Consider the following 26,972-nt stretch of genomic DNA (forward strand, 5'->3'; position numbering starts at 1 on the left):
CACACTCCTGGCAGCAGAAGGAGACTTTGCTGTTGCCCCAAATATTCTCACTGGAGATCACCCAGGATTACACTAGTATGGGTTTATTGCCACTAGGTAAAACTAAAGAGGAGAGAGCTGCCACTAAAGGTATAAACTAAAGAAGATAGAGAGCTATCTCTCTCTCTCTCTCTCCCATACACGCACGCACGCACGCACATGCACACACACACGCACAAACAAAAAAGCACACCCACCTCCATTTATTCACTCATTCACACCCATTCATTCCTGCGCTCAAGCACTCACACACTTCCACAGACATATGGGTTACAGAAGGAGCCAAGGCCTGTAGATCCTGGAGGGTCTGTCTACTCATCGTGACTGGGGAAGCTGGGAAGGAGGAGAGACACTGGCTGTAAAGAAGGGTTTCTCAGGAGCAGGGGAAGAGAGAATCTCACATGTGCTCCCTCTCTTTATATTGTGTCTGAATGGCTCCTGTGACTCATTCACCTCCTCATCAGAGAGCATGCCCAGACTTCCCTTTACCCAGCAAAAGCAGCAGTCTGTGATGACTCATCACCATGTGCTCCAGTCTTAACAACTCCAAAAAACACACTCACACTCACTCTCTCTCGCTCCATTCACTCAGGGGAGAATGCAGTTTAGAGCAAGTTACAAGGAAGGTGGCTGAGAGTTACAAATATTACAAAGTTGCAGCTTACAGTAAGTTTCTGAGGGTATGTCTACACTACCCTCCTAGTTCGAACTAGGAGGGTAATGTAGGCATACTGCACTTGCAAATGAAGCCCGGGATTTGAATTTCCCGGGCTTCATTTGCATAAGCGAGGAGCCGCCATTTTTAAAACCCCGCTGGTTCGAACCCCGTGCAGCGCGGCTACACGGGGCTCGAACTAGGTAGTTCGGACTAGGCTTCCTACTCCGAACTACCGGTACACCTAGTCCGAACTACCTAGGAAGCCTAGTCCGAACTACCTAGTTCGAGCCCCGTGTAGCCGCGCTGCACGGGGTTCGAACCAGCGGGGTTTTAAAAATGGCGGCTCACCGCTTATGCAAATGAAGCCCGGGAAATTCAAATCCTGGGCTTCATTTGCAAGTGCGGTATGCCTACATTACCCTCCTAGTTCGAACTAGCGGGGTAGTGTAGACATACCCTGAGAGTTACAAAGATTACAAAGTTTTACAAAGCTCACAGTGAGTTGCAAGGTTTGACAAAGATCACTATGAATTGTAGTTTAAAACCTTAGGTCTTACAGTTTAGTGTAATTTCAGAAAATTCATGTGTATAAATCATGTAAGCTCAGGTGGAGGCTTTTTTATGCAACATTTGCATGCTCCCCTGTCCCCAGGCTAATCAGAGCCTAGGGGCATGGGAGCACATAAAGTCTCTCGTCTCCCTCCCCGCTACCCCTACTCTGCCAGGGGCATGTGGTGCCTAGAGGGAACTGCCAGTCATTTTGAACAGGAGGAGACTTTGTGCAGCCCTCAGCCACAGTTCTTGACTGGCCTGAGAGTGGGGGAGTGGCGGGGCAGCCACAAACTGGATCAATCGGCTTGATGGGCTGGATTTGGCCTATAGGGGGGCTGACTTGCCCAACCTGAGGTTACACTGTTACATCTTTACAAGCACTGCACTGAGGGTGTGTCTAAACTACATGGCTCCATCGATGAAGCCATGTAGATTAGGCTGATCGGCAAAGGGAAATGAAGCCGCGATTTAAATAATCGCGGCTTCATTTAAATTTAAATGGCTGTCGCGCTGAGCCAACATACAGCTGATCAGGTCAGTTTAACTGCATCATTCAGCTATGTGGATTTTTCATACCTCTTTGCAATGTAATTATATTGACCTAATTTCCTCGTGTAGACCAGGACTAAGTAATGAACCCAAGGCCTGCAGATCTTCATTTCTGGAATAGCTATAACAAGTGTTTTTAAGCTTCATCCCCTATGTTGGATAAACTGTTCCAAGTAACCATGTGATACGAGTTTGCTTTTTTTACTATTTGTAATCTATTTATTTGATAAACAGGCATAAATTCAATTTACTGTAGTAGAATTGGGTAATGGGGACAGAGAAGAGTAACTTCTTTTAATAAATCTCTTCAAATTCACTTATGTTTTAAAAGAAGGAATTAATACTTTTAAGCACTATAATTTATTTTTGGATTATACAGAAGCTGCCAGATTTCATATTTATATAGCTTTCATGGCTTTAGTGTTTTAATTACAATCATAGTGTTTTAGTGTCTTCTTCACTGCTGTTGCTCTTTAATTTTCTATCTTATAGTTGAAAGAAAACAACTAATAGTAGTACAAAATTGTGGACAAAGTATATGATGAAATGTACATCTTTTCCTAAGGATCAGTCACAATGAACCAAAAATAATGTATAATACCAGACTTCTGCCTATGGAAGGTTTTGGTGTTTGTTTTAAAGTCAGGATCAGGGAAATTTGGTCTTTAGACCAAATTTTTATAATTCGTACTTATACTGACACCACAAGCTGTCTCTTGATTTTTGATGACATTACTTGTTGAGAGAGATACTGTTCAATATTAGAAGGAGCATCTGGATCTGACTCTTATCCATCTTGTTGATCAGCCTTCTTTCGCATAAGGAGCAAGATCAAAGAAAGTTACTGCTCATCACACACTAAAACTCCGCTATAAAAACCCATGAATTTTCATTTGGTTGTCTGATTAAACTGGATCTCCTAGGATTTGACTATCTGAAGCAAGAATAGATTAATTTTTCTTTGTCTGCTTAGCAATATGGCTATTACCTGTTGAGCTGTAAGACTTTATTTTACGTATTCTTGCATTCAAAAACTGATGGTTTTGAGTGGAATTAATACATTTTATTCAAAGGGAAAATTTTACTATTTTCATCATGGGCAATTACAAGTTTCTGTGGTAAGACTCAGCCCTGAGCAAGTACATTTAGCTAACATGCAAAAGAAATTTAGCAGGAAGCCAAAAGCTTTTAGATATGTTAAATCTACCTTTCATTTGCCTGGGAAATAAATTGAGATGTTAAAAAACAAAGATTTCCTTTTGTTTAGTTATATTTTTGTAATTAAATGGAAATGTTATTTTTGTGGGCCAGTGCAACTATTCATATATTTAATAATTATATTATAATAGTAAAATATTATAATAAGAGGAAAAGTGACCAGGGGAAGCCTTTTGATGGGTCCCTTCTATGGGAGTCAGTGGCAAATCCCCAGTTGGCTTCAGCTGGAACAAGACAAGTGCAAGTGTGTCTATTATAATTGTAAGTAATTGCACATGTGTAGCTTTTTCTATGAAAACTAACTGTCATTTTATAATTGTTTTCAAGTTTGTAAAAAGTCACGGAAAGTGCAGTCTTCATTACTGTTTCACTAAAACTATATGTACCATATGGAATATGAGCATACATGCAGTACACTGATACGTTGATAAACAGTACTGTGTGGTTTGGCAGGGGTGATTGATGAGAGAACTTTTAATTGCTCTCAATTGATTAGTCCTAGAGACTAAGCCAGGTTTCCCCATGTTTTATTCATCTTTACATTGACAAAATACACCTTTGTAGAAATAGCTATTTCCAGGCCAGCATCTGAGTCTTCATACAGTTGTTCGGTTCACAAATTCACCATGTAGTTTAGTGTGTTTCATTTTGCTTAGTTTATATATTAACCTAAAATCTCAGTTTAAGAGTTTAGCCCAAAGCTCACATAATTCACAGAAATACCTGACTTTTTACACTTTCATATAATATGTCGAATTTTATGGCCCCTGAGCTGGCAGTGGGCACAAATATCTAGAGACTCCAAAAACTCTATCCCAATCACATGCTCAGATTTGTCTTTGTCATAGCATAAGAAATGTTTATATCCACTACATACCTTGCAGATAGGCTCTGAGGAATGTGGATGTCAGATTGTGGTTTTTACCATCTTTGTTTTTCATTTTCCTTTTCCTTTCTTAATTAAAACTTAAAATGGAATGCCTTTCTGTATCTTGATAAGTAAATGCTAACATTGATTTTCTTCAGTGTTGCTCATTTAAAAACTGTATTTATGATGGGTTGGATCACAGAGGTCTCCTTGAGATCATCACCCAGTGTTCTGATCATACTACTGATTCCATCTACCTGCTCTCTGAGGTGCCCCTCAACCCTGTTCTATGTCAGATGCTCTGGTCTCCCCCAGGGAAGGCTCAGATTCATGGGTGTCTGATTGCCTAGGTAGGGGAAGACTTTGCCTTCCCAAATTGCCAGGCATGGCCCTGCCTACACTCTGCCCCCAGAACACCTGCTGTAGAGCAGGGAGGCTGGAACCACGCAGCCTCTTCCCCTCCATGCTGCTCAGGGGTCAGGCAGGCTGGAGCAACATGGCCTCCTCCTTCCTCCCCAGTGCTCCAGGTACTGGAAAGGGTGGAGCTTCACTGCCTTCTCTCTCCCCGGTGCTGGGGCACGTGCTCTTTCCTCCTCCCTCATCTCTTTCCCTCCCCATGATGGGGGGCTGGGCTGTAGGTTGGTCTGGGGGCCTGCCTCCCCTAGCCCTACCTGCACAGACCACCCATCCTTAGATTTGGGGTAACAGTCCCCTAGTAGAGTAACAAAGACACTGATAACAGCTCAGCTCAGGGAGGGCTCAGCTATGCAGACTTGCCAGCACCCAGAAGCACAGACACATATGCCAGTACTGGAACCAGGGATGCGGTGCTATTTTTAGTGCCACGGTCAGTGTCCCAGAAGCTGCCACACAGCCCCAGTCCCAGCTGCTCCTGGGGCAGGATGTCTGCCCTGCATTCTGGGACTGGAGCCAGGGCTGCTCACGATACTATTTTTAATACTGTGGGCCCAGACCTAGAAGCCTTGTGGGGCCACCCACAGAATGCTTCTGAGGCCAGGACCACGTGCAGCTCTGGCTCCAGTCCCAGCATGAGGGTCAGCCGCCCATCATGCTATCCCACCCCGGGAGCAGCTGGGGCTGGGGCTGCATGGCGGTTTCTGGGCCCTGACCACAGTACTAAAAATAGCACTCTACCCCTGGCTCCAGCTCCCAAACATGGGGAAGCTTCCCACCATGTTGAAGACAGAAGGTGAGAGGAGGGAAGGGAAGGGAGAGAACTAAGGGGAAGCTGGAGGTAAGGAGAAGAAGGGGCTTGTGCTGAGGGGAGAGGAGAGGGCCAGGGCAGAAGAAGAAAGGGAAAGGCACCAAGGGGCAGGATGGAGGAGAGACAAATGCCAGGGGGACAAGAGGTGACAATGAGGGAAAAGGGCAGGAGGAAAGGGAAGGTGTCAGTGGGGGTGAGAGAAGGGAGGGGACAGGGTGATGCTGGGAGAGGAAAGAGGAAGGGCAGATAGGAGGGGCAATGAGGGCAAGAGGAAGGAGGAAGAGAAGGGAGGAGTGGGTGCAGGAAAAAGGGGTTGAAAGAAGGGGTGGGCATGAGGAAGGCAGGGGACAGAGCAAGTCATGTGTGAGGGTGCAGAGGGGCATGAAGAGAATGGGGGCAGAGGGTGGTGATGGGGTGGGCAAGGGGCCAGGTGTTGGTAGGGCAGAGACAGTGAGGGAATGTGGAGACACTAGGAGGGTGCAGGGGATAAGGGAAGGTGCAGGTGTCAGGGCAGGTGGGTAGAGGGAGGTGTTAGGAGAGAGGATGGGGAGGGGCAGCTACAGATGATCAGAGTGGGGCTAGAGGAGGGGTGGGCACAGGGGAAAGGGAGGGTCAGAGCGGATGGGGAAGCAGGCAGGTCCCAGGAGAGCTGAGGGGAATGAGAAAGGCAGGAGCCAGGACAGCAGAGGAGGGTGAGTGATAAGGAGTAGCAGCAGCAGGCACTAGGGGAGAAAATAGGGTGAGGGAAGGGTGGGAGACATGGCATCAGAAGGGAAAAGGGAGAGGTGGTTGCCACTGGCAGCAGAAGGGGGATGAAATGGTGGGTGGGCTCTAGGGTGCAGAGAGTGTTGGGGGAGGGGGCAGCTGTCAGGAAGGCAAGGAGTCAAGGAGAGGACTGCAGGAGGCAGAGGTGGATGGAGGGCAGGGTCAGGGACCCATGAGAGCAAAAAGGGGGTGAGAATGGGAAGGGCCGAAGGGGAGAGGCAAGGATAGAGGCTGGGACCAGGTGTCAAGGAAGAGTAAGGAAGGAGCAGGAGCCAAGGAATTATGAAGGGAGCAGGCCCCAGGGAGTCTCTGTTGCTTTGGGGCCCTGTGTGGCTGGTTTGTTGCTAAGAGCAGGTCAGTGCCGGCCCCACATACAGTGGTTGAGCAGCTCTAGGGGTGCAGTTGGGACTCTCCATGGTAGCTGGCCCCACAGGCACCACATACCAGCCAGAAAAACCCCACTGCTAGCACCTCCCCTCTCCTTCCCTCCCCTGGCCCAGCCCCCCTTTCAGGGCACAGACAGTATGTTTGGGCTGGGCTCACTAGGAGGGGCAGGGCAGTGAAGGTTTGGGTGGGAGATGAAAGCCAATCAATCGGCTTATGATAATGAAGTTGAGGCAGTGGGAATGGGACCACAGTATTAAAAATAGCAGCTGGGTAGTGTGGTGGCTGTAGAGAATGGGGATTGTGGTACTAAAGATAGCACCACGGCCCTGCCTCTAGCCCAGAACACGGGACAGTCTCCTGCCATGTAGCCCCACCCCAGGAGTAGCTGGGCAGCCACCACAGGGCCCTGGCCTCAGTTTCAGACCTTCCCCAGGACTGAAGTTGTATCCAGGGCCTTGTGGTGCCTGGCCAGCTGTTCCAGGGGCAGGCTGTGTGCACCCACACCACTGGGAAAGCTCCAGCTGGAAAGGCAAATGTGTTCTGGACAGCAGCCCGAAGTGGGAAGCAAAATGCATTGGTGAGTGACAGAGCAGGGTTTGCGAGAGGAGTGGGGCTCAGATGGGGGCAGTGTTGAAGAATGATGACGTGGACATCTTGGAAGGACTTTAAGTTTCTATGGGTTCTAGTCTTTACAGTAAAGGCCGGTTCCAGACTGAGACTGAATGACTGTGAGGTCATTCTAGGTGCTGCCTACTTGTGCATGTACCATTGCTGCATAATATTGTAGCATTTCTTAAAGACAAAGGACTAAACTGTGTGTCATTTGTTTTGCTGGTTTCCTAGTGGCTCTGAAGTGAGATGAGCCATGCTCTGCTTCGTATATAATTCAAACATCCTCCTGCCCCCTTACTCTCTGGCAGCTTTAGCTGTTTTTGTGATCCAAATAGACCTGTGGTTCTCAACTGGTGGTCCATGGTGACTTTTTCAGTGATTCACAGAAACATTGTCCAAAGTCACACGGTGTGAGCATTCGCCACCGTTAGGCTGTTTTACGCCATGTTCACAAGCAAGTGGCGTGTCATCCATAGCATCACCTAGGACGCAACCATGTTGTGTTGCCAGTAACTTCCATCTGAGGCTCTGAGCATCAGTGTAGCTGCCACCGTCATGCTGGGCAGTTGCTGTGTCATTCGTCCTGTGCTACATGTGCTGTTTTACAGGTGTGCTGTAGTTTGTTTATAATGGCAATGACAGGAAGAAATGTCAAGCGCAAGTTTTCAGAGGACTACATCAAATTCGGCTTCACTTGTCAAGAAAAAGAAGGCGTGGATTTGCCACAATGTATTATTTGTTTCAAAGTCTTGGGGAATGACTCAATGAAGCCGGCTAAGCTGAAACTCCATCTCAAAAAGTGTCATCCCAACTTGTTGCAGAAGGATGAAGATTATTTTGAGCAGTGGTTATCAGGTCTGAAACGGCAGCACCTTGACTCAACAAGTGCATTCTCAAAAAGGAGGTGGTCTACGAAAATTTTTTGATTGGCCTGGTGGTCCGTGGACTAAAACAAGTTGAGAACCACTAAAATAGACCTTCCAGTGTGAAGAATGGAGATTTAATAGCACAGTATTAACTATGGAACAAAAATTAATTTAGGGGGGTTTGATCTGATTTAATTAATTCAAGCATCTTTGTAACTAGTGATTCTTTGAAACAATTGTGCCTATTGCATTTTATAACACAAAATACAGACTTGTTCACCTGGAGGCTTTGTAACTAAGAACATGGATTTAGTGATCAGACAACAGCTGTCTGTGGCTCAGAACTACCAAAGTAAATGGTTGCCTAATGTATAGAAAAGTTACTATCTATTTTAAATAAAAAGGACCATGCCCTAGAAGGACTGTTATCAGTTCTTGTTTCTATATATACAAAAAGGTAAAGAAAATATATTTATCTGAATACTTTGAATGTCTTTGTTAGAGGACCTAAAATTAAGTAAATACCATACTACATCACTCTTTTTAGTTAAATAATTTACTTAAAAACTATTTATTTAAAATAATAGCTTTAAGAACTAGATCCAAAGTCCAATGAAGTTAACGGAAAGAGTCTCATTAACTTCAGGGAGTATCAGAATAGATCTTAAATGTCTTTTGTTTTCTTGTCTGATTTTTTTTTATTTAAAACTACAAGAAATTAATTAAACCCATCCAGCATGTGCTTAAGCTTTATATAAATTCCTTTAATAACCTTTCCATGCAAATACACAATTCTTTACTTTGAGGAAAAATAAGAACTCTTGTAGTTGAGTTGATCACTTGAAATAATACAATCAAGTACCTGCATACTCCAGCATAAAGCAAAGAATATTATTTCTCACCTTTCTTTTATATATATATATATATTATAAATACACATTCAAGCTTCGAAGAATGCTTATGAGTAGATCAAATCAGACAATTAAGGGAAATCTGCTCTTGATTCATCAGAGTTTTAGCTCTGATTTATATGTTTTGTGTTCAAAACAAGCATTCCATGTAAATACTTTTTCTAAGTTGGCTATTTATCTGTAATAAAAATAACTGTCTGGATTGGCTCCACTTCTGACCAAAATAAAATATAGCCCTGAGACATAATGTGAATGGATACAAATATTCAATATACTGTTGTCTAGGTGTGCTATGGAGAGTATATCCTACACAAGTTCAAAAAGGTCAGTTAACATAGTTTCCTGAAAGAAGAGCTAATTTAATTGAGGAGGAAGCCCAGCTGGGGAAGGGTCTTGGAAAAGGCTATAAACAGAGGATGTTGGCTACTAAAAAATGTTCATTCTTAATTTTCTTTTTATTTTACTTCAAATTAAATAAACAGTTGAAGTCTTACACCTTGTTAATTATCCCTTGTTTTAGTATTCTTTCTTCCATAACATTTTAAAAATATTTATAAGATATATGTTAATAACTTGGTGCCATGGTGCCACACAACCGAACAATCTCACATGACCTCAATATTGGTGCACATGACAAAACTCCCTCTGCTCATGGATGGAAATTCTTAGGCTATGTCTAGACTGCAGGCTTCTTTTGGAAGAACCTTTTTTCAGAAGAGATCTTCCAAACAAATTTTTTCTGAAAGAGTGCGTCAATACACAAAAGCACATCGAAAAAGCTGTTTCGAACGGTAGCATCCACGCTTAATGGACGTTATCTCATAGTCAGCTGTGATGACTATGGACACTTTTTCCTCTTTCTTCTTCTTTCGAAAGAACTCCCTCCACACACGCCCTTTTCTGAAAGAGCTTTTTCAGAAAAAGGCTTCTTCCTTGTAGAAAGAGGATTACCAATGCTGGGAAAACTTCTCTGTTCTTTTGATTTACTTTCAGACGAACACAATTTCAGTGTGGATGTACCTCATGTTTTGTCGGAAAAAACAGCCATTTTTTTGACAAGACTCTGTAGTGTAGACATACCCTAGAGAACACTGGTCAAGGGGATGCGAGTTGATTGAATTACACAACAAAGAATGTGCTTGTGTCCATATTCTAGTTGATTACCAATGTTGTGGCACTATGCAAGTTCAGTTGGCATTTCTAAACAAGGTTACTTTCTCACACTAAACAAGGTTATTTTCTTTTATACTTAAGTTATTCTTTTGTGACTGTTTACTCTCAAGATTGAAGTTCATTCACAGTAGTTCAAATTCTCATTTTCAGAGAACAGATCTTTTTTTAATAGTGATGGATGGAGGCCAGTCAGATGACTTAATAGGGATTTAACAAGCTATTTATTGTGGGCCTGATCCAATGCCTCTGAAACTAGTAGAAAAACCTTGTTGGCCTCATTGGTTTTTGGATCCAACCTGATAAACTACATTCAAACTGTTGGTTTATAAATGGTTGCATGCATTTCTTTTGTGCTATACAAAACAAAATATTTTCTTTAATGAAATAGACACCTAACTTTAATTGCTACTTGTTACATGTTTGAGAAGAGTCATTTTTCTCTTCTTTTTCTAGGTGGCCATTGATGAGCGGATCAGGCAGTTGCATGAAGCCCACAGGGATTTTGGCCCTACATCTCAGCACTTCCTTTCCAGTAAGTCATTTGTAGTTTTTCTTGCATAACTTGTGCTTCTTATAAGTAAAACCTCAGATAGTCACTAGCAGGGCTGGATAGCTATTTAAACCCCATTGTAGATGATTTTAGAACTCAACAGTAAAAATGAATTGTGGACTTAAACTTGATATGGAAGTGTACTGATTTCAAGAAATTCCAGTATAGATGAGAAAAGTCTGCCAGAATCAGGTCCCTTTACCTTTCTTTCCGCCAGTGCAGGATTATTCCTGTGATATACTTCTCTTTTCTAGTTTGAAGGCTTCCAGTTATGCCTCGTGCAGCAAGGTTTACAGGATCTGTTGGCAAAGCCTTTCCTTGCCGACCGATCCCCGTCTTGACTACCGCTTTGTGCCGACAAACAGCTCAGCTGGCACAATGCGGTGGCCATTTTTATTCTAATGAAGCGGCGGATATTTAAATCCCGGCTTCATTGACTATGTAGGTATGTCTAATTTACATGCCTCTGGTGACAGAGGCATGTAGTCTAGACATACCCAGAGAAACATAGAATGTAATGCCAAAAGGGATCACCAGATCATCTCTGACCTATGTATCATAGGCTACCTATATTACCCAGCATCCATACACTACAGCTTAACTTCAAACTACACATGTGAAAATTCCCTGTCAGCAAATATTTCTGACCTTTTAGTGTTAGTTCGGATTGAAGGTGACTGCTTGTCAGAAGGATGCAGGACAGGCCTCTTTAGTAGATAAGTAGTTTACTGCTGCCATACTACTTAGACCAGGGGTCTCAAATGCTTGGCCTGCAGGCCAGTCCTAGCCAAAGCAATTGCACAGTCTGGTCCAGAACTCCCAGAGGGCTGGGAGTTTCCTGTCCATTACTGGTCCCCAAGCCCCACCCCTTCCTGCCCTTGCCTTAACCTCTCCCCCCATGGCACCCCATCCCCCAAGCACATGGCTTTGGGGATCACTGGGAGGGCTTGGCACTGTGTAGCAGCAGTAGTCACACCCCGACATTCCCCACAGTGGCATGGGCTGCAAGAAAGTGGAGCATCTCTGCAAGCTCTGGGCTCCAGTGCACTGTGAGGAGTGTATGTGTGGGGGAGGGGCGTTTTACTGCTGTAACCATGTGTAACCAGGTCCCACCAGTGATCCCCAAAGCTGTATGTTTGCAGAATGGGGGAGAGAAGGCACAGTGATGATGCGGGGGGGGGGGGGGGCGGAGAGCGGGGTTGGGAGATAACAAACAGGCCAGCTGGGAGTTCCAGGCCAGATTGCACAATCACTCTGGTTGAACTGGCCCCCAGGCTGGGTGTTTGAGCTTCAGGTTAGATTTGATTTTATTCAGAGGTAAACTCTGGGATGGCAGAAGACAATGACTTCAGCTAAGTGTGTTAGCTCCTACAGAGAAAAACTCATGTGGCCAAAGTAAAATGGTGGTCACTTTTCAAATGCCAGCTATCATATGGAAATTGTGGTTTACAAATGATCTTGATAAAGCCATCGTTCTCAAAAGGGACAAGTAGGGCCCATGAGAAAAACATTTAGGCTGTGTCTACATTGGCACCCTTTTCCGTAATGAGACACTTCAGAATTGCAAATACCGCGGGGGATTTAAATATCCCCCGCGGCATTTGCATGAACATGGCTGCCGCTATTTTCTGGCTCGGGGTTTTGCCGGAGAAAAGCACCAGTCTAGACGGGATCTTGTGGAAAATAAACCCTTTTCCGGAAGATCCCTTATTTCAGTAGAATAAGGGATCTTCTGGAAAAGGGTTTATTTTCCGCAAGTTCCCGTCTAGACTGGCGCTTTTCTCCGGCAAAACCCCGAGCCGGAAAAAAGCGGCAGCCATGTTCATGCAAATGCCGTGGGGGATATTTAAATCCCCCGCAGCATTTGCAATTCCGAAGTGTCTCATTAGCATCCCTTTTACGGAAAAGGGTGCCAATGTAGACACAGCCTTACAGTTATGGGCCTTGAATAGTTCATCTACTTAGCAGACTTGAGAAGGGATCAAAAACCCCAATTTAGCAGAAGAAATGTCCGTTATGTCAACTTTTTTTCAGCTCTGTAACAAACCAGTATTGTCTGACTTTGCCAGCAATGCAACCCCCCTAGCTTTATCAAGGATGTTTTGAAGTGCACTGAAAGACAACTTGAAAGAGCTTCAAAGCATCAAGGCAGAGACTGAAATGAAGCAGCTTAGAAGCCATGTCTTTGGCCTATTGTACTGCGATTAAACAGAAGTAAATAGCAAAACTTTATTTAAGAGATTGTATCAGTAGAATAGAGCACAGTCAGGATAATGGTCTCCTGCTGCTTGATATGTTCCGAGGGGAAGCCAATGAAGGCATTTATCACAAGTAGATGTTGAGACACTGATTTTATTTTCAAAATAGTAGACAGTCTGTGCCAATGTTGTGTTAAAATGATTTTATTCCTGCGATGCCACATGATTAATGATGTAGGTGTAATCATTCCGGCTGAAAGACATTGGTGTTCAGAACTATATATAATTTATCAAAGAGTTCCATTTAGATTGGCATAGAGGACAAACTTGTTTTTCAACCAATCAGAAATATATTTATTCTTACAAGTATAAGTTTAGATACTGCATTATAATTTTAGAAATGAACTGGTTTCTAAATTGGTTATTTAACAGTTTACCATAGGTAAAGCATCTTGTTTAGGAATCTGATAAACAAAGCGGGGAGCGGAGGGGAATTAACAACACCATAGTTGGTTGGCAAAACTCAAAACAGATGCCATATTGTGCCAATCCCGACTCAAGTCTGATAACAAATTGCAGTCTAGCAGTTGTCCAGATCTGCTTCCTATTTTATCCCAATTCTGAGCTTTTGTGGAAGAAAGAGGAAAAGAAAAGATTCTGGAGTTAGCCCATTTCTGTTTAATGTATTTAAAATGACATTAACTATTAGAAGTAAATTCAAATTTAAACCTTCCCCTTTCTCTTCACTTACTCATTTTGCCTAACATGGTAGTAGAGGACTGAGGGCTTGAGGGGCTTTAGTTCTCCCCTCAAGCTGTCCTGCTAGAAGGAAGCTCAATAGCAATGTTGCTCTAGTACAGGGTTTCCCAACCTATGGGTCGAGACCCAAATATGGGTCACTATTACATTTCAAAAGGGTCGCTAAGTGTCTCCCCACGTGGCTCTTCCCTCCCTCCTCCCCCCGTTTTTGAGTTGCCCTGGGTCACCAAGTCTTCCTGAAGTGTCAAAATGGGTCCACATCTGGAAAAGGTTGGGAACTGCTGCTCTAGTACCCTGAGTAGTGGCAGAAGAGCTACAGATTAGATTTGTTGAACACAAACCTGCCTGTAACCAGTGGGTATATTCTCAGCACAGTTAATCCATGCCTTTGCTGCCACTGCCCTTCTGCTGCGGCTACGCTGCTATTTATGTTCACACTAGCTCTGTGAAAGCTAGCACTGTATGTGCATGCAAGCAGGAGAATCACACCATTAGCTCACAGCGTACGTGTAATATAAATGGCCATGCTTTTTACAGCAAGTAGTTTAGTTTTGCATTAATCTTTATTTTGAGTATTATTTATTCATATTGTGAGCTAGTAGCATAGATGTAGTCTTAGGTATGTGAAATATAGGCTGATTAAGAGGTACAGGCAGTCCCCAACTTACGCGGATCCGACTTATGTCGGATCCGCACTTACGAACAGGGCTTTCTCGCCCCTGAGCTCGCAGGCAGCGGTCCCGCCACCTCGACCTCCGGGGCAAGAAAAGCTGCTCCTGGTGCCCCTGGTCTGCTGGGGACCATCTCCAGCAGACCAGGGGCACCGGGAGCAAAGCCACAGCAGCGGCGGGTTCCCACGCTTCTGAGGCTTTGCTCTGGAGCGGTGCTACTGGAGCAACCCAGCAGCACCCCAGCTGCTCTGCCCCAGGCGTCCCCAAGTCAGCCGCTGCTGAAACTGACCAGCGCTGACTACAGGAAGCCCGAGGCAGAGTTGCTCTGCCCCGGGCTTCCTAGAATCAGCCGCTGATCAGTTTCAGCAGCAGCTGACTTGGGGACGCTTGGGGTTCTTAAGTGGAATCTGTATGTAAGTCAGAACTGGCGGTCAGTTTCAGCAGCGGCTGAATCTGGACGCCAGTTCCGACTTACATACAGATTCAACTTAAGAACAAACCTACAGTCCCTATCTTGTACGTAACCCGGGGACTGCCTGTACATCTTCTCTCTGGGAAGTTTTTTGACTTGTCAGTTGCCAAGCCTGTGTGTATTTTCTTTCAGCATGTCAGCAAACTCTACAACCCTAACTCTCTCTATTTCCCAGTTGAATAAAGTTAAAACAAAGAACTATTATTATATAAATCCATGTTTCACTTCAGCAGATATAGTTTATATTGGACACCAAAACATAGACTCTTAGGCTACGTTTAGACTACAAGCCTCTTTCGAAAGAGGTCTTTTCAAAAGAATATTTCGAAAAAAACTCTTTTGAAAGGGAGCATCTAGACTGCAACCACTTCTTTCAAAAAAGCGAGCTCTTTCAAAAAAGCCCTGTTTGCATTCAAGAACACCTTTTTTTCAAAAGAGCACTTTCAAAAAAAGGTGTTCTTCCTCATAAAATGAGGTTTACCGCGGTCAAAAAACCTGCTGTGTTCTTTTGATTTAATTTCTAAAGAACTCGGTGGAAGTCTAGACACAGGGGAAGTATTTTTGAAAAAAGGCCACTTTTTTCGAAAAAATTTGTAGTCTAGACACACCCTTAGACCGGCTCCCAATTTTAAGAAATTCATACAGTTTTGTCAGAAGACACCCTTATGATTGTCTAGCCTGACCTCTGGCTTATTACAGGCCACAGAATTACCATGAATTAACTCCTGCTTTCAAGTCCAATACTTGTGTTTGAACACACAGTTTATGTGTATCTTTTTGAAAAATGTGGAAGTTGTGTTAAAAATTTCCTCTGGCACACTCTGCTGCCTGGCTTTTTAGTCTGACTTTGTGTAGCTTCAGCTCCCAGCGATTTGTTCTCATTGTACTTTGAAATACACCTTCTTGGTATTATAACAGCTTCAAAACAGATGCTTTATTTCAAAGAAATATATATTGTATATTTTAGTTACTATGATCAGCTCTTGAGTAGTATCAAAGCAGAGCTCGGTGTGGGTGAGAGGGCACTGGGGAAGTGTGAGCAAGCCTGCCCACAGGAGGGACAAAGGGGGCAGTTGCCCTGGGGCTCAGCAATTCAAAGGGACCCAAGGATCCCTGCTGCCACTGCTACTGCGGCAGCCAGAGCCCCAGGTCCTACATACTTTTGCCAGAGTGCTGCTCCGCATGTTCTATGTGGTGCTGGGGGAAGGGGAGAGGAGGGACAGCATCATAATCCTGGCAGCACTAAGGACTGCCTGCCCCTGCTCCTATCCCCTTCTGCCTGAATTTCCCCACCCCCCCAAAAAAAGGTCACAGAGCCAGGCTCCCCAATACCTTGCCAGAGGGCCAGTAGAAGTTGTTGCCCCCCCTGGGTGGGGGGCAGTGAATGAGGAAAACCCCTTTTGCAGCTCCCAATCCTGAAGCATTCTGTATTGGTTCTTGGTGTAAAGCAGATTAACTCAGGGCTGTCTGGCATTATACCAGCTTTCCACTGCCCCAACTCTGGTAGGGATTTACTGGAGCACTCCTACATCCCAGTGACATCCTATTTCCTAGGTAAATTCCCCTTCACTTTCTAGCCTGAGAAATGCGATGGAGAAGGATCCACTATGGTGGCACTATGACTATGCTACCTAAGGATTAAACTAGGAAAAGGGCGTCAGTCAGGGGACTACTCAAAGCCAGTTTTAGGATTACCTGGAAAGCAAGTAGGGCTCAGGGAAGACTTGCCTTGTATTTTAGTGGTGTGTGTGTGTGTGTGTGTACACATACATATACACACACATAGGAGTTACATGAAATAATGGGTTGTAGTTCCTTTAAAATACTGGATATGTACTGCAAGTATTTAAATCTTTCTGGAGCACTAATACCCAGAGATTTGAGAGCTAGAAACAGCTGCACAAGTCTCTTGGCTACACAAAGCAGTGGGCACTCTGCACTGGTAAAACCACCTTGCATCATTCCCAGCAGCACTACCCCTAGAGGGCAGTTTATTGTGGAGTTGTGAAGTCAGAACATCAGCTGACCAGCAGTGAGACACGTGCATGTTCCTGTGCATGTTGCTTTTGTCATTCTACTTCTGGGAGCAAATGAGTCAAAAATAAGTGAAGGGGAGGTCAAACCTGAGGTGAATTCATGCTTTTTAAACAGGTCTTGCAGCACAATAAAAGCAAGCGAAGCTTAAAAAGGTCAGTCTAGCAATGGCAACAGCACTTAAAGGAGAATAGGATCAGGAGGATTCCACTCTCTGAATTTCCATCGCATAAATATACACCACAGAATCGTTAGCTTTGAATTAAGGTTGCTGGACTGCATATGGCACCAATTCAACTGTAATAATCAAAGAAATAAGCAATTCAGTCTCTCAACGCCCCGGTTAAACTCCACTCAGGAGGTGCTGCTCTGAAGCACAGCTACTTCTCAACCGTAACGCCACATTCATCCTGAACAGCTGTCAAGCAGGCATTCTTGAACTCTCGCCATGTTTACTGGCTATTTGTTTATGGGTTTTGGTAATTAAGATAGGATGGGTAGGATTTGCATAAAAGACTTTACAAGTAGTACTGCACAAAGGCATATGAGGTTGTAGATAGCAAATGTCTGGGTGCACGTTGTGATGTTTTCTGTAATGTTTCAGAAACATTATTGATGATCTGTGTCTTAGTTATTGTTCAGAATTGGATATGTTGGAAGTTAGAGTTTTAATTCTATCTGTGTGGTGGGAGTGGGGCTGAATGAGAGATTAGGGGCCATTTACAACAATGAATAGGTGAGGTTCTGTGGTCTGCAGTATTCAGGAGATCTGTGTGGATGATCATCATAGTTGCTTCTGACCTTAAAGTCTATGAGTCAAAAGCTAAGTCTGGCAGCCTTAACAGAAGTAGCTGCCAAGATGGAGTTGGAGAAATGTCAGAAAAGGTCCATAGTCATGTCTGAGATCTTACATGAATACATACATGGATGAAATTGGTAGTTTGTGAGGACTGCAGATGTTTAGCTAGAAGGACCCAAACAAATGTGTGAAAACTCTAATTTATTTAAAAAATGAATGGGGGCATTTTAAATGTTCCCTCTGCAAAAGTTTGTGAATATTTATCGAAAAACATCACCTGGAAAATGTTATTGTTCTCTAAGGGAATAGTGTGCTTAGTTTGGAGTCAAAATGCAATAATGGCAGCATGAAGCACAGGAATTTCAGTCTTGCTTTAAGTGCAAATTTCAACACAATCTCAACTGTGGAGAATAGTGATAGAAATGTAGCTGTGTTAGTCTGGTGTAGCTGAAACAAAAAGCAGGACTATGTAGCACTTCAAAGACTAACAAGATGGTTTATTAGATGATGAGCTTTCATGGGCCAGACCCACTTCCTCAGATCAAATTGTGGAAGAAAATTGTCAAAACCATATATACCAAAGGATACAATTTAAAAAAAAGTGAACACATATGACAAGGACATATCACATTTCAGAACAGAAAGGGGATGGGGGAGGGGGAAGGTAAATGTCTGTGAGCTAATGATATTAGAGGTGATAATTGGGGAAGTATCTTTGTAATGGGTAAGATAATTAATGTCTTTGTTTAAACTTAGGCGTAAAGTGTTGAATTTAAGCATGAATGACAGTTCAGAGGATTCTCTTTCAAGTGTGGTCTTAAAAGGTCTTTGAAGCAGGATGCAGGTAATCAAGTCGTTGAGACAATGTCCTTTCTGGTTGAAATGGCAAGAAACTGTTTTTTCTTTGTGATCCTGTCTAATATCTGTTTTGTGAGCATTGATTCTTTGGCGAAGTGTCTGAGACGTTTGTCCAATGTACATAGCAGACGGACACTTTTGGCACATGAAAGCATAAATTATATTTCTGGATGCGCAGGAATATGTGTTCTTGATCTTATAACTCACTTGGTTAGGTCCAATAATGGAATCAGCAGAGTGAATATGTGGACAAAGCTGGTAACGGGGTTTGTTGCAAGGGAAGGTACCAGGGTTGGTATTAGTGTGGTATGTCCTGTGGTTGTTGGTAAGAATCATCTTGAGATTAGGTGGTTGTCTATAGGAGACTATTGGTCTGTGGAGCTGCAACTTCCTCCTTCCACCACCTCAGTAATGGTGCGCTTTGCTGATTCCTTTTGTTTTGATCTGTGATGCTGCCTTTTACAGAGAATGGTATTCATGTCTGTTGTTGGAGGGTCCATCCATCTGCATTTGTAAGAACAGTTATTACTTCCTTTTGAGATAAAATAAATTAATGGCATGAGAGATGTCAGGTTGTTTTTAATGCCACTAACTTTCAACCCGCCTGCCATCAATTCTGCTGAAACTCATTGCCATGTACCACTAGTGGTCACTGGAAAATAGAAAGTATTACAGCTTTCAAACATACAGGTAGAACTTGTAATTTTTAGCCTGACCCCTGAAGGACTGTCACATACAGTGTGTCAATGATGTGACTCAATGAAATAATGTACAGATATAACTAGCAATTACCTGTAACTCCTTTTGGAGATCACAGGAAAGTTTTTTTTTCCTTCCTCAGAAGTGCTAATTCAATCTGTGGCTCCAAAACATCAACACCTTAGAGATTAACCCAGACTTTTATCAAAATAGGGAATCAAGATGGGTAAAAGCAAAAACATTTGGGCATGTGTGTTTAAAAGGCGAGCTTACATATGTCTCATATTTTGTGGTTTGTAGGAGTCTTCTGATACAAAAAGAAAGGACTTGAACTAGATATACCTAGCTATATTTTAATTTTTTAAATCATTTTTTCCATTCTGTATTTAACAAATACCTCCAGTGATCAAATAAAAAACAATGAGTAATCCTGCGGTGCCTTAAAAAGACTACCAAATTGATTAGGGCATAAACTTTTATGGTCTAATAAATTTGTTAGTCTTTAATGTGCCACTGGTCTCTTCATTGTTTTTGCTGAAACAGACTAACATGGCTACTCTTCTGAAACTAATGATCAGAAACAATTATCTCAAACTATTTTTAAAGACATCACATGCCAGTACTCTATATAGAAAATGTTTTATCATCATTAGAACTATTACTTAACATTGAGAAGTAGATTAATAATGGTTGGAAATGTATATGCCTATTTAATAGGGTTGCCAGATGGTTTCAACAAAAATACAGCACACACTTGACATTACCTCACACTCTACATTACATCTTATTTAGAAAATACCAGACATTTATATTTTTTCAATTTGTTTCCCAAACAGAAAGCTCAAATACTGGACTGTCCGGTTCAAAACCGGACACCTAGCAACCCTAGTCTATTAAGATTGGAAGCCAAATCTCATATTTAGTTATCCTTTCAATAGACTCCAGAGTTCATGGGACTGTTCCTTGTTTCCTCACACTCTTTTCTTTTAAATTTAAAGTTCTGAAAAGCCTTTTCTCTATTACTGTCTTGCCATTTCTGCCTTTCAAAGGTGGCAGTTAATAAGATGGAGAAATAAATACTTTCTTAGTCACTTTCCCTTGCATAGAGATTTTGCTCTAATGAAAATTATTTGCAATTGATAAAAAATGCCTTTTCAATTTCCCATTTTGGCATTAATAACCCAAACAGAGAACCATTGAAGTCATCATCAAACTCTCATAGATTTTCAAAAATAACAAATCAGACCTTATGTCATTGGACTACTTTGTTGCCAATCTTAAAGATGAGACAATCACTGAATTGGATATGGATGCCAAGCTATTATTGTTCAATTCTAGAGGTTGCATATGTTATTTCAGTCTGTGCTGATCATGGGAATATAGGATTTGGCGTAGTAAATCAAACTGGTTTTAGGTTGTAATTGGTGCACAGATTGTCTTTTATGTATTTGTACACAACCCAGCAAAATAAGTGTTCAGCCATATATTACACACTTAGTCAATTGTTCAGCACTGCAAGTTGGTTCAGAGCCAGGTTGTGAGCAGCCTGTGTTCCTAGGTCACTTATTAAGTTGTGGTCAGAAGCTAAGTAACAGAGTTTCGGTCTGACCTCGCCAGGTCAAGTCAGGTGCAGAGTTACACACAGGAGACAAGTGTCTGAGTCAGGGCTAAGCTGGGATTAGGAGCCAGAGTCTGAGGTTCACAGCAAGGCAAGATCTGGAGGGAAAGTGTAACCCACACACCTTCTGGGTTTTGGTGTAATGTCCCATCTAATAGCACTGAGACCACAAACAGAGAGAACGATGAGTCTGCTCCACAGCCTTAGCTGAGAACCAGCTGGCTTTTAGCTCATGCTATAGAGTAGAGGCTCATGCACTAAAGTCCAGACGTCCCAGGTTTGATTCCACCTGTCTGCGTTACAAAAGTAAGCAGGCTGTCTGCATTATTGCTCACAGTTTTTCCTGGTGGCTTTCCCATTTATATACCAGCACGAGTCAATCATTTGACTGTGAGAAGGACATCATTCAGCAGGGCTGATGAGAAAAGGTTTGGGGCCTCAGGTGGAAGGGGTGCGACTGAAAGCTAGCCTTCCTCAGCAAGCCCTTCAGAGCCAACAGGGGCTCCAATGGTGATTTAAAAGGCCCGGCACTCCAGCCACTGCCAAAGTAGTGGCCACAGCAGCCAGGGGCCTAAACTTCCAGCAAGCTGCTGATTAACTTTGTTCCCCCATCAGCAGCCCTGTCACTCAGGCCCTGCTGGATAATACTTCCTACAGTGTCTGGATCTAGGGGTCATAGTGGACTACAAGTTGAATATGAGTCAACAGTGTGATGCTGTTGCAAAAAAAGCAAATATGATTCTAGGTTGTATCAACAGGTATGTTGCAAGCAAAACTCATGAAGTCATTCTGCCGCTCTACTCTGCACTAGTTAGGCCTCAGCTGGAGTACTGTGTCCAGTTCTGGGCGCCACATTTCAAGAAAGATGTGGAGAAATTGGAAAGGGTACAGAGAAGAGCAACAAGAATGATTAAAGGTCTAGAGAACATGACCTATGAAGCCAGGCTTCATGAACTGGGCTTGTTTAGTTTGGAAAAAAGAAGATTAAGGGGGGACATGATAGCGGTTTTCAAATATCTAAAAGGGTGTCACAAGGAGGAAGGAGAAAATTTGTTCCTCTTGGTTTCTGAGGACAGGACAAGGAGTAATGGGCTTAAAGTGCAGCAGGGGAGGTTTAGATTGGACATTAGGAAAAAATTCCTAACTGTCAGGGTGGTCAAATATTGGAATAAATTGCCAAGGGAGGTGGTGGAATCTCCCTCTCTGAAGATATTTAAGAACAGGTTAGATAGACATCTGTCAGGGATGGTGTAGACAGAGCTTGGTCCTGCCTTGAGGGCAGGGGGCTGGACTCAATAACCTCTCGAGGTCCCTTCCAGTCCTATGATTCTGTGATTCATGGGGTCTCAAACATTGCCTGAGCTTCAGGCGGCAATTTTTTTTCTGCCCCCGTGCAAATGTCAGGAAAGGTTAGTTGCCCGTATACCACCATAGCATTTTGGATGGGACCACATTCAGGATCATGCTTCTATTTTTAGTACACTAGCTAAGTCAGAGTTAGTGTGCATATACCTACTCAAGCTGGGAATTACATCTCTAGTCCCAGGTGCTGACTTTTATTTTTCCCAGTGGCTGCTCCACCCCATTGTGCACAGGGGCCCTGCCCCCACTCTGCCTTTTCCCCCAAGGTCCTGCCTTTGCTCCACCTGTTTCTTTCCCTCCCTGAGGCCCTGCCCTGGATCCACCTCTCAGGCCCACTCTACCCCCAGACCCGAAGGTTTCACCCTCATGCCACCTCTCCCAGTCCCTCTCCAACCCATGCTGCTTGCTGGTCTCCATCCTCACCTGAGCACTTCCAGCCAGCTGCTAATTAACTGATCACTGGCCCCACCAAACAGCTGTGTCTGGAGAGTGCTGAGCACCCTTGTTTCTTTCAATGGGTTTTTGAGCCCCAGAGCACTGTCAGTGCCCATGCTCCAATTCCAAGTATTGGCATAACTTGTGTCTGAGAACACTTCTAAAAATCCAGATTCAGCATTCCACTCTTTGGGTATCTTTGATCTGAGCTGCACAAAACTAAGCACTGAATTTGTATAGAGGCAAAGTTCATGTAAAGAGAAGCAAAAACCACCATCTCCAACCTACAACTAGAGCTTAATTTTACAATGTAGCATTCAGTGGAAGATTTCGGTCTCCAGGGCTGCCAATCCTGCACCTTTCAAGGACAGCCATGCACTTAAAGGAAGAAAAGAAGCTTAAAAGATAAATGCAAATAATCTTTATTGGACGGTTCATTCCTTAGCTCTTGCCATTGTTACTATCCTCATTAAGGAAGGAATAGCCTTTCAGTAGTAGTGGACAGGAATTTAAGTTCATGACCTGCTTAATGAGTGAAGCATGTTAAAAGTGAGAAGGAATTATGTTAAATACAAACAGACCATGTCCACACTAGCACATTTTTTGTAAAATGTCTTTTACCATTCCTCTACCACCCGTGCAACACCTCTATAAGTGGTAGCAACAGCAGGAACAGCTAGGATTTTAAACACCATGTCACATAGACCTGCTCTGCTCTACAAAATTTAATGACATATAATGGTTAAAGCAGTGGTCCCCAATGCAGTGCCCGTGGGCGCCATGGCACCTGCCGGGCCACTTCTGTGCGCCCACCGAGTTATCAGGGCTGGTCCCACCCCTGGGCATGTGGTGCAAGGGTTGTGCCAGCTCCGGGCGTGCGGCGTATGGGCATCCCCACTCCTGCGTGCGTGGCTCAGGAGCGGCGCCGGCCCTGGGTGCGTGGCGCATGGGCACTGCCGGTTCTTGGGTATGTGGCACAGGGGTAGTGCTGGCCCTGGGCACACAGTGCATGGGTGGTGGTGGCTCTGCCCTCGGGTGCACGGCACATAGGCTGTTCCGGCCCCAGGCATGCGGTGCATAGGCACTGCCAGTTCCTGGGCGCACTGCACAGGGGTGGCGCCAGCCCTGGGCATGCAGCACATGGGAGGTGGCAGCCCTGTCCCCGCGCACGCAGCACATGGGCTGTTCTGGCCCCGGGCGCGTGGCATATGGGCGACCCCACCCCTAGGCGTGTGGCACAGGAGCAATGGCGGCCCCGGGCGTGTGGCGTATGGGTGGTGCCGGCACCGGGCACACGGCATATGGGTGGCCCCGCCCCCGAGCGCATGTGTGGCCCCGCCCCCAGGCTCCCAACAGCCCCAAAAGGTTGGGAACCACTGGGTTAAAGAGTCTACCTTGGCATCCTAACTAGTGTTACCATCAGTGGTTGTGAAATAATAGGAAATTTTTAAAAAAATGCTAATGTACATAGCACAGATGTTTTGGGGGGAAATTGAAAGTGCTGTATCATGTGGTTCAAAAAGCATCATGCATCTAATGATCAGTCCTGCTGGTTGCTGCTTTTTAATATTCCCTTACGTTTTCTTCTGTCAAAGATGTTGACTGCAGTAGAGCTGTGCACAGCATATTGATACATTTGATTCACTGTGAATTAGAATTCTGATTATATACTATATCCCCCACATGTAAGATAAGTTTAACAATGTAAAAATGGTCAAATTCAACCGTCTGGCCAAAATCATGAGTTTCAGTTAGTTATTCACTATCAGAAGTTACTTATTTCCCCTATTTTTCACTGCACTAATAACTTTTGGTCATGAAAAAAGTCTTTCATTAAAAACTTAAGGTGACAATGAACAATATTTCAATGAAAAATGTTTGTCTCCTAAATTTAGCTTTCACACATCTCTGCAATGAAGTACATAGTGTTATTTAAAGGTAGTTGTTGGTGGAATAATATCACGCATTTCATAGTGATATTATTCATAGCATATTTTAGTTTTTGATAATGAGTTTCTCCAATATTAAATATGTCACAGCTAGCCATGATGGTTTTTGAACTCCTAGATGAGCATAAGATTCATACTGAGAATCCTTGTTTATTAACTACTTCTGGGCTGCCTAAAATAGCAGGTTTCTGAGGCTAACATTTTCATAGTGTTGCCCCCTACAACTGGTACGCTTATTGAAGCACCACTGGAAGATTCAGACTTAAAAGACTGCTGCAGCAGAGTTTAGCAGTGAGGCAGTTAAACAGTGTGACAGATGTTATGAACTATAAATTGTGCTCAGTTAAAACATACTTTTTATGTTCCAGAATGCCTGGTGTGTACTGCAATAAGGCTATTCCTTTTTATGTCACAACTTATTTTGTTATGTTTGGCTCTTGAAATGTTTAAGATTTATTTTTTCTAATAGTCTGTTCATTCTCTCTGCACAAAAGCCACAGTTTGTTCAATGTGATAGCAACCAGTTTTAGAGAATTTCTTTTTCAAAGTTTGAGTGCAACCAACATTGATTATTAGACTTGTCAGCAATATTCAAACCTAGTTGCATACATAGCATTGAACAATATCTATAGTATCAGTCTACCTGACGCAATATCCTTTTCAAGTAAGTGCAAGTATTTTGTTGCTGCTCTACTGAGCAGTAACATCCAAGAAAATGAGCCTTGGATCAATTTTATGCTTTGAAGTAATCTCTGGGAACTTCTGAATGACTGCTCAGTATGTTGCTCACCATTTGTAATGAGGCTAAGGAACATGTTATCTATTTAGTTGCTGTATAATGTTTCTCGCCAGTAACACTTGGCAAACATTATGTTTCAAGTTGGTCATAAAGATTTCAGCAGTTATTGCAGACCTGGGAGGCTTCATTTATAATTCCTGTGGAGCAACGCTCTTATATGCTGTCCCTCTTCACATGTTCAGCTCTTTATAGCTAATCAACTCATCTTCCAAAGTTTGAGAAGCAGTCTTAAAGCATTTTACTCCATTTGTGTGTGTGTGGCCTCAGACAGCATAGCAATGCAGAAAGAAAAGCAGTGTGTAATTTAACTATTGAAGAATCCAAATTGGAATTTAACTGCCTGGCTTACTTAAATTCCTGAGAACCCACCCACACATGCAGGCTTAAATCAAGCTCCAAACTAGCTCAGCTAGTTGAGCTAGACCCCATGGTGTGCAATTTTTATGCAAGTTAGGGTTTGATTGATGTTTTTCTCCTTCTAACTTTTAAATCATTCAGCCAATATATTCTGACATCAGTTTCTCCATGGTACAGTGAGACATTATGCCTCTGTGCTGCACAACATCAGTGTTCCACATCATAATTTACTGTAATAACAAATGTGCATAAGCTAGAAATAGGCCCACTGCAAATGAAGACAATAAATATTTTATATGTGTACACTACTTTTCATTGAGAAGGATCCCAAAGAAATTTCCAAATTACACATACCCTCAAACACTCTCAGATAAGCACCTGTCTCTAGGGTGAAGATGGTAGTCAGCTAGCATATAGCATGCTTTAGTTGACTGGGAACTGCTGCAACATACCTCTCCCTTACTAGGTGACCTTTCAAGTCTGTGTAAAATGGCCAAAACTTGCTTATTATTATATTTTAATAAAATACATCTAAAAGTAAATACAGTGGTACCATTTTGAATGGGTGAAACAGCTTTACACATATATGAACTTGTGATTCTAGGTATTTCCGAACTTGAGGATTTTACCACTAAGCCATCATTATCTGCCTGCATAAGAAGCAACAAATACAATACCTTAACAAAAGCTTAAACTATTAATAAAAATCTCAGAGGAGTAGCTGTGTTAGTCTGTAACTGTAAAAATGAGCAGTCCTGTGGCACCTTTGAGACTAACATATTTATTAGGTCATGACCTTTTGGAGGAAAACCCACACACGGGCAGGAGGGTAAGTAAACAGATTCTAAGCTGTGTATGTGGTTACAAATAAACATAGCAATAAAACTCAATAGAACAACAGAAGTCAGCAAGCTAAAGGGTCATAGGTAGAGGCCCTTACTGAAGTTATTCTTACATGCTTCGTTTAGGTACATGTACCTTGCTAAATTGGGACTATAGTGATAGACTTGTAAATATTGCAGGTGTTTGTTATGGTTATGAACACATGTATGAGTTCAGATCCAACTCACACAAAGATGTAATTCACTCATATGAAACTGCTAACAAACAGCAATCAGCAGTCACAGAGTAGATGAAGCATGGCATAGTGTGGTTGCCATAAAAAAATTACCATTACCAGCAGTTTCGCTCTCCCTTGTTATCTGAGATGCTGAGGATTTTCTCTATACTTACAATTGAAAGCATATCTGTGTCACTGTGTGATAACTGTGAATGAAGGTTAACATTTTAATGACGATGATTGAAAATAGTTTTTGATAGCAATTGTATTATATTGATTTTAGCAAAAACTCTTTGAATATTTTGGTGGGAAGATACATTAAATGACCATTTGCCTTTGGTCATTTCAGATCTACTGAAGACATGATTCCCATAATGATATAGCTAAATTAAATACTTCTTAGGTTATTTTTAATTTCATCTATCAACATAGCTAACATGACACTATTATCCCATTTAAATCTCTGGTTGGACCCTGGCATAGATTAAAATACTGATGAACTGATCCAGCATGATGCTGCTTCATTTTA

The 26,972-nt window shown here is 43.0% G+C and overlaps 1 protein-coding gene across 13 annotated transcripts in view; it reads left to right on the forward strand.

Moving 5' to 3' along the window:
- The window catches only part of DMD (dystrophin), a 2,108,520-nt gene that overhangs the window by 1,886,750 nt on the left and 194,798 nt on the right, over positions 1–26,972 (forward strand). For all 13 annotated transcript variants that reach the window (XM_075916549.1, XM_075916586.1, XM_075916651.1 and 10 more), the window contains one exon: positions 10,277–10,355. In XM_075916549.1, coding sequence (XP_075772664.1) covers positions 10,277–10,355 — 79 coding nt within the window. The remainder of the gene's footprint in view (positions 1–10,276; positions 10,356–26,972) is intronic.

The sequence above is a fragment of the Pelodiscus sinensis genome, chromosome 1 (assembly GCF_049634645.1).
Source record: "Pelodiscus sinensis isolate JC-2024 chromosome 1, ASM4963464v1, whole genome shotgun sequence".
Taxonomy (NCBI): Eukaryota; Metazoa; Chordata; order Testudines; family Trionychidae; genus Pelodiscus; species Pelodiscus sinensis.